Here is a 13,250-nt window from a genome sequence, read left to right on the forward strand (position 1 = left end):
CTCTTAAAGAGATAGTTCACCCAAAAATCTAAATTCTGTCATTAATTACTCACCCTTATATCGTTCTAAACCCAAAAGACCTTTGTTCATCTTCGGAACACAAATTACGATATTTCTGAGGAAATCCAAGAGCTTTTTTGACCCTCCATAGACGGCAAGGGTTCGAAACAACATCAGGGTGAGAAATTGATGCAACACTTTCATTTAAAAGTATTACCCCGAAATCAAAATCTTTCCCCAACTTTTGAGTACTAAGCACCAGACAGTTTGATGTCCAACCTCACATGATCACCAAAAGTTATCAAATTTGACTTAGGCAAAACTATTAGTAAATAACAGCTTCTTAAATGTTCCTCAAATACCGTATTTTCCGGACTATAAGTCGCACTTTTTTTCATAGTTTGGCTGGTCCAGCGACTTATAGTCAGGAGCGAATTATTTATCAAAATTAATTTGACATGAACCGAGAGAAATGAACCAAGAGAAAACATTACCGTCTACAGCCGCGAGATAGCGCTCTATGCTACTCAGTGCACCTATAGTCTATACTGAGCAGCATAGAGCGCCCTCTCGCGGCTGTAGACGGTAATGTTTTCTCTTGGTACTTGGTTCTAAATAAATGCGACTTATAGTCCAGTTCGACTTATATATAAGTTTATTTCCTCGTCATGACGTATTTTTGGACTGATGCGACTTATACTTAGTTGCGACTTATAGTTAGAAAAATACGGTAAATTATTTTACGTTTTTGGCCCATTTTGAAGCTAGCAGAAATGGTAACTTTTAAATGCTGCTGAATGAAAAAAAGCAATTTGATTCTTCAAATTTTTAAGTTATATGGAAAAAATAAGAGAATATATTTCACTGGATCAACATGAGGTTAAGTAAATATCAAAACAATCGTCATTTTTGGGTAAACTATCCCTTCAAACCAGGTTAATGTGGCGACCCTTACTGATCACAGCTTTGGTGTTGCCTGCAGTGATGGGTGAGGGGCGTCGACTGTGCTGTCTGGACTCTTCTGAACCAGTGGAAGTGATGCTGCTGGTCTCTGGGTCTGTGGTCACATCCCTCCCTCCTCTCCGTTTGATGGTGCCTGTGTCTCCCTCAGATTCCTCGCCCCAACATGCCACAGAGGACGAAGAGGAGCAGGCAGACGCCCAGCTTCCTCTGCTTCCCCAAAGCCCTGCACCCTCTGCAAGTGCCTCCCAGCTACGGCCCTGCTGCATGGTCTGAATGTTGTCATGGGAGCCGCTGGAACATGAGGTCCAGCTGCCACGACCAGAATCAGCAGCATCGAGAGACACTCGGTCACCTTGGTCCTGGGTAAGCTCCTCTGAGCTGGGGGAAGACAGCACGGTGGCGCCCGCATACAGACCCCGGCAGTCCTGCATTGATGAGTAGGACCTGAAAGAAGAAAGGAGGAAGAATCCAGAAGGGTTTAATTTTTACTCTGCATTGGCAGGACTAGGCCATGATGGTAAACGATGGAACTGTAACGTAATATAGACTTGGTCTTTGTTTAATAGAATGCTTTATTTTTGAGTGCCCCGTTTAAAAAATAATAATAATGGTTTCATATTTCTCAAGAAACCTTTAATCATTCTAATGTACTCTGACTATCTGCTTTTAAACAAAATAATTTGTATTATGTAAGTACTGATCCGACTGGGGTCAGATGAGCCCAAAACCAACATAACTGACCCAGGGTGTCTTTAGACCAATTAACTGACTAGTGATTTAGGCAACAATACAACTAGTTGAAAGTTGTAAGTTGAAGGTAATGAGTAGTGCTTACCCCAAGCTGTACTGGTCGGGATCAGCAGTAGCCCTGCGTTCTAGCCGGTGGCTACTGCCATGGGCCTCCCCAGCAATTACTCCATATCGATGCCTGCGTTCATCTTGTCCCATATCCAGGGAGGAGGTGCTCACCAGACTGGAGCGTGAGGAGATCTCACTGTGGCCAGAGTCCGACAGGTAGTCACCTGCTCTTCCATAACCTGGCACATGAGTACACAGAACGACATGATCAGAAAATGATTCGGCCTTAATACATAGCCCTGCAGTACCCCATTCTATAATTGCCTCTTTTCACATAAAATATTTTGTTCCAGAATATGTGGAGCTACTTTGCTGCCAACCAACTATTGTAGAGTTACTTTTGACTTCTGAATAAAATCGAAATATATTTAAAACCCATTTGTTTTAGGTTTTTTTTGTTTTTACTGAACTTGTCACACTGCATTCTGGGAATGCCTTGACTTTGAAGGATATCTGTGAGATATTATGTCAGTGTTCACACTGTATGCCCGCATCTACTTATGGATGATAAGCCTTCCTGTTTACATCATGATTAAATTGACAATTCAATGATTAGTGCAAGAAATAAGAGGTTGTATTCAGGGTTTCAGAGAGGTTCAACTCCAAACAATAGAGTCACCCCTTTCTTAGATTAGCTAATCAAAACCAGGCAGTTGCTTCAGTAACAAGCACACACACACACACACACACACACACACACAGCTACAGCACTAGCTTGCCTCTGCCAGCTACAACAGGAGCAAAACACCGTCTAGACTTGGTGAGAGAGTTCACCCAAATGTCAGCACTTCTGATATTTAGAAATTTATAAAATCATTAGTGGAACCTCCAACTAACAACGTACTATAAAACACAAAAATAACATTTAATATTAATACTAAAGAAAGTCTGAATGCAAATGTCATTGTTTAATCATAGGACTGAAATATATAACTATAAAAAAAAAACATAACTGTCTCAATACTATAAAAGCAACCAATACCACAAAGGGATGATAGGTTTTGGGTTCTGTAAATGTATATACTTTTTTTTTTAATCAGACTTCAAAAGATTTCAAAAACCTTACCAACCCCAAGTTTTTGAATGGTTATTTACTCTAAATGATGTTTTAGTGGGCAGCTCACTAAATTTTGAGACACAGCAATAATGATGCTTGTGTGAACTCTCTCAGCTTTAATCTGCATCCAGGACCTGTTACCTGTTGGTGATTTTCTACAGAAGGAGGAAAACCCCTTCATACTGTGGCTTCTTATAGATGCAATGGCTGAATACAGGGTAAAACACGTGAATGATGAGAGACAGAAATGTTATGTGATGCAAATGTAAAAGTAGATATGGAAAGTGGAGGATTTGTAACTTTACATCGTGTCTACACTGGACGCAAGCAGCGCGGCAGAATTCTATAAAACCAATATAGATCAGTGTATAGAACTCATTATAATCAGTGCTGTCATCTACACTGAACGTGGCGTGACAAATCCCAAATCCCTGCTAAATTATATTTATGACGTATTGACACAAAACGGTCGCTTTGTCGCGTCCAGTGTAGATGGACTTTAGCAGTTGGTGTAGACACGGTGTTACAGTACTGAAAACAGAGACAAGCAGTGTTCTAAAATGTTTTGAAAAAACACATGTAAACCTTGTCAGGATATTTCATTTCCTAAGTGTGATCTTTTAACCACTAGATGGCAGTCTCAACATATTAAATCAGCCATGAAAACATGTTGGCACTAGGGGGAGCCAGCTAACAGAGCAGCTGTCTGACAATATAGTTCACTTCATGCTAAGGCTCCGATTCCACAGTTTACTGATAAGTTAATTGTAGAGAGCAAATCGAGTGTGCAAAGACCAGATGTTGGAGAAACATTTAAATATGCCCCAGTGAGTGTGTCTCGGAGTATGCTTACCTTTCTTAGGTGAGCTGTGAGGAGATGTAGGAGGAGACGAAAGCTGTGAGGAGTTGTTGGACACACTATCCTCTGTCTGTTTCCTGTGTCTCTCTCCTGCCTCCTCTGAAAGGGACAGTATCTTTTTCAGAGACTGTGGTGAGCTTGTGCCTGTGAAAATACAGTAAGATCCTTATAAACACCAGTAACATGTAGTAGCTGATCATGTTTATGCTAAATCAATACGGTGATCTTACCAAATGGTGGCAAGTCTTTGACTGGCACTTTCTTGCGTGATGGGTAAAGGGCTACGGCAGGCACTTGAAGCCCCTGGTTGGCTTTCTGAAGCTGCTGGCGCTGGTGAGCGGCGGCCCGTGCAACTACAGGCGATGTGTCGGGTCTTTTCCTGTCCCCGGAACTCTTCGGCACTGTGATGATATATACAAGACAAATAATACATATTCAACTAAACATATTCAACTAAACGTGTGTGTGTGCTTGCATGCTACTCACATGTGTTGACTGAAGGCTCACACTGAATTGAGAGTGTCTGCAAGCTCTCCTCATTCGTCTCCAGGGTGAGGTTGGACAGGTATTGTTTGACCTTGCGTGCCATCTGTGCATCCTCATACAGCTTCTTGGCATTGAGGAAGGAACTCCGTCTGACCCGCTTCTTGTGCCCGCCCGTCTGGGTTACATCCAGGACGGCCGCATTGGCACTCCCCTGGCTGAGTGACCTAAATGCACACAAATTTTATCGTTAAAGATGAGGGCTGACTTTAACAGTGGGTAGTATGCTGATGCAGGATTGGTTGCATTTTTTTTTTTGACATGCAGTAAGTTGCATTCCTTGCAGCTTCCAAACATTCCATGCATTTCACATCTCAGCCAATCAGGCAGTTAAATAAAAACTGGATGTTAAATAAAACAACAGAAGTAGAGTGCTTAAACTTTGCATGAGATTTGGGAAAAAATAACTGATCATTTTTGTATGCTATTATTTTTGGTCATGTTTTTTCTTGAACTATTGTTTTTTTAACCATTTATTTTATGTTTAAAGGTAAACTGTGCAACTGTGTCTTTAGGTTTATAAAATCTTACACAAGGTTGTGTTTGAATTTACACACATATCATTAATCACAATTTTTAAACTAATAAAACCATTATTAGTTTAAATTAAAGGGAAAAAAATGCAAATACTTAGAAGGCGTGCAACTATTGTAAGTAGTTCAGCTGGAAGGGGCACGTTAAATCACTTTTGCTAAAAATGGATCATGGGCTATCAAATGAATAAATGAGCAGGAACAGAACAACTGTAAATAAATTCATGCACACTAGTGGGGTCATGTTTGTGAAACATTCAAAATCTATGGTAATTATACAACAGAAACATTGGGATGTATTTTAGAATGAGGTGAGTGTTTTCAATGACCCTGATTAGCAAAAGTGATGGCGGTCAAATGCTTGGATGGGATCCGTCAGAGCAGAAGCATTCTCAAATGAACCAGAAAAATACAAATAATGGATGGTGAGGAGCCAGCCCAAATTAAAGGAAGGGGGACACGTGAGGTCAAAGGTGAGAGTTCACCATACTTACCCTAAACTCCTCCATTTCTTCTTCCTGTAAGGGAGAGCCATGAATAGTGAAGCGTGGGGCAGAGAGGGTGGACGTAGAGAGAAATGGGGAAAGAGATAGCCCATGAGAGAAAGAGAGGGAGACACACTTAGATGAGGAGAAACAGACCAAGGGTACCAAGGTGAGGTGCACCAGAGACCAAAAGAGAGACACTAACTTATCTGACAATAATGCAGACAGGGTGTAACATACAAAATGGTTTAACTGTCTTGTACGTAAACATTACTTCAACATATCAAAAAACCTTCGGAAAAGGCCTGTGTGTGGAAGCGTGTGGTGAGAGCTGTACACATCGCAGTGAGTGGGCACTAAAAGCTACTCAGTGGTGCGAAGAGTCCAGCCAGAAAGAAGGGTAAAGGAGTCATTGTAGCAGTCAGAACAGAAAGGCACTCGCCTGGTTCTGAACATCAGAGCAGGGTCCATGTTTACAGCTGCCATTCGGCCTACATGTCTGATCTCTTTAGCAATCATCCGCAGTTTCTCAAAGTTCACCAAACCGTCCACCTTCGAGTCATTTCCTAGAGTGGACAATAAAGAAAATGCTCATATCATACATTTATATATATATAGATTTTTTTTTTCATGATCATATTTCACACTCTCAAAATGAACAGTTTTTGCAAACTTTGCATTAAATGCACAGCATAAACAGTTAAGGTCCTTGCACATGGAGTCAGAAATATTTGTATGTGTTTTTTCATATCTTCAACCTAAACATTTGTCACAAACAGGAACCTTGCACACTGAGTCCAATGCTTATCCGTTGCTAAAAAATTAGCAAAACAATACAAAATGAAGTCTTTTTGCAGTGAGGATGATTTGGTTGTCCTCTCTCTTCTTAAAATAGAAAAAAAAAACGAAATATTGGGTCCATCCAATCCTGAGATATAGAGAGGAAGGAGAGTTTCTCCTCCTTATTAAGGAGCAGCGGTATTATCACTAGAGATTCAAAGTTTACTTCAGGATGTCAGTGGCTCAGTTTGATGCTTTCCCAGTGATTCTAGAGCCATGTATTAAAAAGAAGCCAAATTTAATAGAAACAAATTTAGAAAGGCTATGCAGAGTTGTAGGTGCTACACATAAATGTGAATGGTTAGGGACTTTTCAGACTGTTTTTTTATTTATTTATCTATTTTAATGTTATAACCAAAAACTAGGCCGTTCAATAATAAACAAACACATATATGTCATCACCTACTGTTGTCTTACCTTCATGCAGGAAGGTGAGATCCTTCTTGATTACAGGGAAAAGTGGGATGATGGGTGGCTGCAGGTTCTGGCTGTTCAGAAGATTCCGGTACTTTGCCATATTCCTGGAGGGATCAAATAGGTCTTGAAGATCACTAAACAGCTTCTCATATTTGCTGGGCAATTTCTCCCATGTGCCTCTCAGTCTGGACACCGGTGCCAAGTTCAGACCACTGGAAAAGACACACAATGTCATTGTTAATTGGGACTCCAAAAATTTAACACACTTAAGAGGTCTTCAATTTAACCCTTAATTTTTTTGCCTCTTAAAATGAAGTCTCTCTCTCTCTACCTGATGATGGCAAACATGGAGTTGAAGTTCTTGCACTCGCGGCAATGCAGTGCGATCTTTATGAAGTGCTTGATGATCTTCATGCGTTTGAGCTGGTTGGGCTCACGGACCACCTCTGTGGCCACCCAGAAGGTCTCCCGATTGATGGCATCCTCAAAGAGCTTGAGGCTGGGGGGTCTGGTTAGGCGAGTTTTCAGCTTGAACAGGTCATCAATGTACTCTGTGGGCTCGATGGCACAGAACAGCTCAAATGCGCGCATGGACAGCTGGGTCGCCACTTCCACCGTGCTAAGCTGCAGCAGGCTAATATGGCTCTCCCTTAGCAGTTCCTGGGCATCTTCATCCGAGCACAGTGTCTCTGTCTCCATGTTGCTTTTCAGGTAGTACCTACATGTTAAACGAGAGGTCAACGGATATTCTGTGCGATCTGACACCATAATACTACAGAAAATTAAACAAAATGGCCACAAAGGCTCTAAGGCAGTACCTGCCACTCAGCTGGATCCTGTCAGCCAGTTTGGAGAGTTGCTCAGGGAGTCGCCGCTGCTTGATAACTCCCTCAGGAGTGACTGACACTTCACACAACGAATATGCTTCAGGAGCAGCGGTCAAGGCAAACTCTCGGATGGCCTGAGCTACGACTTCTTTTGCTGTGGTGTCCTTCCCAATCATGATGTACCGACTTTGCTGGTCTGCCTTGAACACTCTCAATACCTGGTCTGACATGTCTAAAGAACAGAGGAATGGCTTAAACCCACAAACTTAACCCTTTTATTAACCAACACCCAAGAATATAGTCTTCATCTAGGTGGAAACCACTTATGCGTTACCCATTTTACACTACATCTGAACTGTCACTTTCACACTTACTATATTTAAGTCAGAATCTGAATTATAGTTTTGGACAATCAATGTAATTAATTTGCCTTTATTTATGTAAACATACATTTATGTATCTCTACATCATCACTTAAACCTACTGACTTTAACATTAAACTATTAACAGGAGCTTTTTGCACATTTTTGATTGCACAGGTCAATCAATCTCATGCTGCAACAAAACCTCTAGTGTGAAAGCAACATTCATCTGAACAACATTCATTTAACGAAATAATTCTGATGAACCCCACCAAATGCAGTGTTTATAAATTAAGACCTGATTGAGTACCAATTTGTTCTACATAAATTTAGAGAGCAAAATCAATGTCAGAGTAGAGAAGTGCCCTGAAGAAGATTGTGATTAGGAAAATGAAAGTAGTCGAGGAACCTCTAAGAGGACAAGATCAAATACTTACTTCTAGGGACTGCTTCTGAAAGAGGACATTCAGGACAGCATAAGCATCTTATTAAATATGCATGCACTGAGAATAAACTTCTGTGAAATGTTCTGTAGATGCCCTAAAGGTAAGCGCACAGTAAGACATTCCGAGAATATATTTAAACTATCCATTTAAAGATCTCAGCGGAGCTTTACTGACTCAAAGTCTGTTCTCTCGTAAGAAGGCTTTCTAACCTAGTAGAACAAATTCTTGGATCAAATGATTATTGGCTTACATAATCACTGAGAAAATGACAGAGTTGATAAAAATGATGTTCACCCCTTAAGACCAGCTTAAAGCCCCAGCCTAACCTTAACCCCTAAACCTAACCCTAGCAAGAGAGTGGATGATTAGACTGTTGTTTCAGAACCAGCATCTATGTTAATGCAGTAAAATGTCTTACTTTGCTAAACCAGATTAAGTGTCTTACCAGGCTGGTTGTTGAAGTCGAGTATGCGATGGTGTGACTGCAGCAGGTCAGGGTTGCTTGATGAAAGGTTTCCACTTACAGGAAGGGCAGGAGGGATCTGCTTTGACTGCTTTAGCCCCACAATACTGTCATCCTGTGACTGTCCCACGCCAACATCACTGTGTACAAACCAGAAGAGTTATACACCACAGGGAACCAAATCACGAAGAGAGCTTTAATGCACCAAGCTCAGCTTACTTGTAAGGTTTGGGTGGAAGAATACTGGTCAGTGTCTTGTCAAAGATCTTCTTCAGCTTGTTTCTGCCACCTACGGTGTTGGCCTTGGCTTTCTTACTAGCTTTCTCAAGGCCCATGACCTGCTCCACATCCACAGCCAGGTCAGGGATGGAGTAGCGGCTGGCTTTCTTAATGTCCCCAATTTTGGGGATGTGAGGTGCCCCATTCTTCCTGTCTGGCTCCTCCTCCTGTTCTAGCTCCTGGTCCTGGTCAGGCCTGGCCAATAGCTCCTTAAACACTAAGAGCAGGGAACACAGCACAGAGACAATGAGTTTAACAATGCCATGTGACATTTTCAAGCAACAAACAGCCTTACAAAATGAACTACAGCTACACTGTCCCTTACTGAAGATAAAAGAGAGCTGACTGGCAATTTGTGTTGGGTCTAAACAACAGTCTGTGCAGCTGTGGTTATTTCAGCCAGTGTAGCTTACCTAAGAGATTGGTTTTCACAGTAATGGACAGGTGCGTGTTGTTTTTGAGAATCTCATTGGCTTTGGATAATGGCACATTTTCGAAGTTTTGTCCATTGACCTCTAGTAACTGGGAAAAAAAGATGGAAATCCAAAATCTCAATAAACATTGCAGCTGGAACAGCTGTTAATATACTTAAAACACAATGTTTCATTTCAGTACTTTCAGAACACAGAGTGCAGTTTGTAGTATAACATTTTTACTTCATTACATTTTCTCAGAGAGGTAAGGCATGCTGAGTTAATGTAACTTTGCTCTTAAAGTAATAGCAGCCAAATAACTTAATAACCCAGCTGCTATGATGTCTATTAATCAAAGAACAATAGAAAAAGTAGGAAATCAATAACATAATGAAATTATTAGCAATATGGGCACTATCTTCTCTAATACTGATCTAATATTGATCATAACATATAATCATTGCGGTTAATAGTGTTCACTGTCTGTTTGATTACATGACATTAACTAACTGCTTGTTTTTTTACCGTACATTTCTGCCATATGGACAGCAACTTGAGATAGTCACCGCTGACAATTTATTACTAAATATAATGTAAAAGCTTAAATTTTCTATAAAGCTGCTTTGCAATGATTTGCATCATGAAAAGCGATACACAAACTCGAATTGAATATCTGTAGCTTTAAGGATTCATCTATATTTACTTTATTATCTTTAGCCTTAAAAAATATTTAACATTAAAAAATATACTGTCTTTATGTTGTTTCTACATTAATTTGAAGATTGAATGTGAAATTATTTCAATCTAAAAATGTATTTAAAAACTATGATGTTAGGCAGGATTAATCCTGATTAATTGCAGAAAAAAAATGTGTAATTAAATAGTTAATTTTTTTAATTGATTGACAGCACTAATATATAGACAGACAGATAGACAGATATTCATTGTCAAAGCTGTCAAATGTTGCAAGGGGAACTACCACACCTGTTAATTGGCTGTCAATAATCTCAAAACAGCCAAGTATCAGATGATTAGCATTCTAAACAATCACAATCCTCATGTGGTTCATGGGGAGGGGGGAAAGATAGCTTTATAAGCCAAGTACCACAGTGAGTGAAGGGCAAAAGGAAACAGAGCGTCATACTCTATTCATCTAAAATCACATTTTCCGCTTATGTGAAGGAGGGAAGACATGGTGTGGCAGACATATTTACGTAGACCACAGAACAAGTTCACAGGCTAAGATGTGTGAGCTTTTATCTTTGAACAACAAACTGAATGGAAACAATATCATAAGATGAGGTCTTTGCTCTTCTTCCTTTTGATTTCGGGCGGTATGCTCTCAGTGCTGTGACTAACCACTTTCACCGCTTGACAACAACAATTACAAATGCTTTCACACAATGTTTCCCACTTCCAATCCCACAACTATTACTGCTGCTAATGCCAAGGCAAGTTGCTATTACAGTGTCAGTTTATCAACTACAACTATTTCTGTAGCCTACTTCAGATCATGCACGTTGCTGGTGTGACATTACCTGATCTCCTCGTTTAAGGCCGGCCTCTGCAGCTTTGCTGCCTGGCTCCACGCTGTCAATGAAAATGCGAAAGCCCTTCTCTGAACCCCCCAGCAGGGTGAAAGACAGGGGTGCTTCCCTCGAGGGTTTGGTCAGGGTCACCACCCGCAGCTTAGCTTTGGCAGCACATGCTATGTTTAACAGTCTTAGGTGCCCACACATTTTCTGGTTCAAAGAGAGGCATTACATGAGATTTTTGAGGCCAACTCACAAGATATCTAAGGTTTTATTGCAGACAACTGACCTCTCTGTCCAGATTGTACTCAAACTCCTCAAGAAAATGAGTCATTGCAGAGTCACCCTCAAAGTCGTTGAAGTGATTGTTCACCCACAGCAAGACTACCCGTGTAACCTGATGAAATATGATGTTACTAGTCATTCAACTCATTGAGCACTGCTTGACTTAAAATATTACATAAGAGTGTTTATGTACCTTGTCCCTGAGGCTGGAGTCATGGAACCACTCCAACAGTTTCTTGCCTACCACCATGGGGCTTGGCAGGAAGGTGCGGTAGGTAAGCAGGAAGTCTTCGATGTAGGTGGGGTCCACCACTGAGTGCTCTTCTACAAGGTGCATGGTAAGACGCTCTGGTGTGCCCTGAAAAAGTGCATTTTTAATCCAGTTTCATTGCTGTTGGCCAATTTTCCATGAACTCCATGGCCAAAGTGCCACAAAATAGAGTTGCAATTAATTATTAAATCTTGATGTGAGCTATCTGAGAAATGATTTATGTAAAAATGACAATTGTCTAGTGTATTTTCTGCAACCTGGTCTCATGATAAAAACGTACCTCTGGGATCTTTTTGCAAATTGCAAATACGTACCGCCATGTACTTTCCGTGACAAATTCGATGTGAAATGTCCACTGGGTGGCGCTAAAATAGTTCTTCCCCAGAAGAGATGAACGTACATATGGTACATTTTATGTGACGTTGCTTTTGTAGGTATCATCACAGTTTTGATTGTCTGTTGAGTGACGTTTTAAAATATCGAACCATCTGCACTACACCTAAACCAACCTGGTAGTACGAACTTAAGTGAATGTAATGTCAAAATGATATCTCATCTTTCAGCTCTTTTATAGTGAGTCATGTTTTTATAAGATTCGTAACCAAGGATTCCACATCCTAAGTCCAATTCAGTGCTTGCTAAGCTACTGAGCAAGTTTGTTACATCCGGAAAGTGAAACATATGGAGCTGCAATCATAGCTCGTGCTCAAGTGCTCACTGTTTATCGCCTCTAGTGTTCATTTCAGTTGGAAACTGCAGTGATATGTACTTATTGGTAGGTATTTCACATCTTGCAAAAAAGTTCCCAGAGGTACACTTTCATCATGAGACATTTCTGAACATTTCTTTACCTAGGGGTGTGAAAAACACAAACTTGTCACACTCGTTCTGAGTTGGGTTCTTACTTTGATGACAATGTGCCCTTTCCTGGTGCCTGTGCGGTCTAGCTCACGGTGTTCCTTCACCATCACTATCTCACCCTCCTCTTCCACTTTCTGCATGTTTTTCTCCACTTGGTTAAGGATACAGCAGTAATCTTGCTGTGCTATGCAAACAAACTGACAGAGAGAAAATGAGAGCAAAAGTGAGCAAGCAGACACAAACCTAGAGATAAAAGTAAATCACTTTTAAGATGCAGCAGCATTTTCAAATTATTTCCCCATGATAATTACACCAGCACACTGAAACAGAGATATTATTTGCATCACAAATATTCATATTGCTATTAAAACTATAATTTCTCAAGTTCAATTAGAGAGATTATTTATTTTACAGAAAATGTTATGATGCAAACGGTTATTTTGTTTATATATATATATATTTTTTTTTCTCTTTATAATATATACATATATATATATATATATATATATATATATATATATATATTTTTTTTTTTTTTTTTTTTTTTTTTTTTTTTTTTTTGACACATTATAAGATGGTTTTGCCAAACTATATTCTTCACACTTCTGATAATCTCAGAACGCAATGTCACAATACAAAAATAGGCATCATTTTCTTTACACAATGAAACTATACAATCTTTTTTTTTTTGGGCAGAAAATATGATTTGTTGCCAGATTCCGGAAGGTTGACTCACCTGGCAGTCATCCACCTTGGTCTTCATCACCCCTTTCATGTACTCTTTCTCCATGGTGGGGGACACACCGAAGCTGTTGCCCATGCACAGGATTTCTGTCCGGCCATCTGGGTGCGTCACCTCCACTGAGCCGTTCAGAATCACAGACCACGAGTCCAGCTACAACAAAGGTACAATGACAGTAAGACAAAGGAGGACATGCTATTTATTTTTAATAATG

The 13,250-nt window shown here is 40.2% G+C and overlaps 1 protein-coding gene across 9 annotated transcripts in view; it reads right to left on the reverse strand.

Moving 5' to 3' along the window:
• Positions 1-13,250, reverse strand: part of rapgef2b (Rap guanine nucleotide exchange factor 2b) — a 128,634-nt gene that overhangs the window by 3,323 nt on the left and 112,061 nt on the right. For 8 of the 9 annotated variants that reach the window (XM_059516006.1, XM_059515999.1, XM_059516000.1 and 5 more), the window contains 18 exons: positions 13,031-13,189; positions 12,339-12,491; positions 11,356-11,520; positions 11,167-11,274; positions 10,884-11,087; positions 9,346-9,454; positions 8,873-9,149; positions 8,636-8,793; positions 7,374-7,614; positions 6,887-7,273; positions 6,556-6,767; positions 5,741-5,864; positions 5,308-5,331; positions 4,224-4,447; positions 3,968-4,138; positions 3,732-3,881; positions 1,799-2,000; positions 956-1,407 (listed from right to left, as the gene is read on the reverse strand). In XM_059516006.1, coding sequence (XP_059371989.1) covers positions 956-1,407; positions 1,799-2,000; positions 3,732-3,881; positions 3,968-4,138; positions 4,224-4,447; positions 5,308-5,331; positions 5,741-5,864; positions 6,556-6,767; positions 6,887-7,273; positions 7,374-7,614; positions 8,636-8,793; positions 8,873-9,149; positions 9,346-9,454; positions 10,884-11,087; positions 11,167-11,274; positions 11,356-11,520; positions 12,339-12,491; positions 13,031-13,189 — 3,520 coding nt within the window. The remainder of the gene's footprint in view (positions 1-955; positions 1,408-1,798; positions 2,001-3,731; positions 3,882-3,967; positions 4,139-4,223; positions 4,448-5,307; positions 5,332-5,740; positions 5,865-6,555; positions 6,768-6,886; positions 7,274-7,373; positions 7,615-8,635; positions 8,794-8,872; positions 9,150-9,345; positions 9,455-10,883; positions 11,088-11,166; positions 11,275-11,355; positions 11,521-12,338; positions 12,492-13,030; positions 13,190-13,250) is intronic. The other variant, XM_059516001.1, reaches the window with a different exon arrangement.

The sequence above is a fragment of the Carassius carassius genome, chromosome 29 (assembly GCF_963082965.1).
Source record: "Carassius carassius chromosome 29, fCarCar2.1, whole genome shotgun sequence".
NCBI lineage: Eukaryota > Metazoa > Chordata > Actinopteri > Cypriniformes > Cyprinidae > Carassius > Carassius carassius.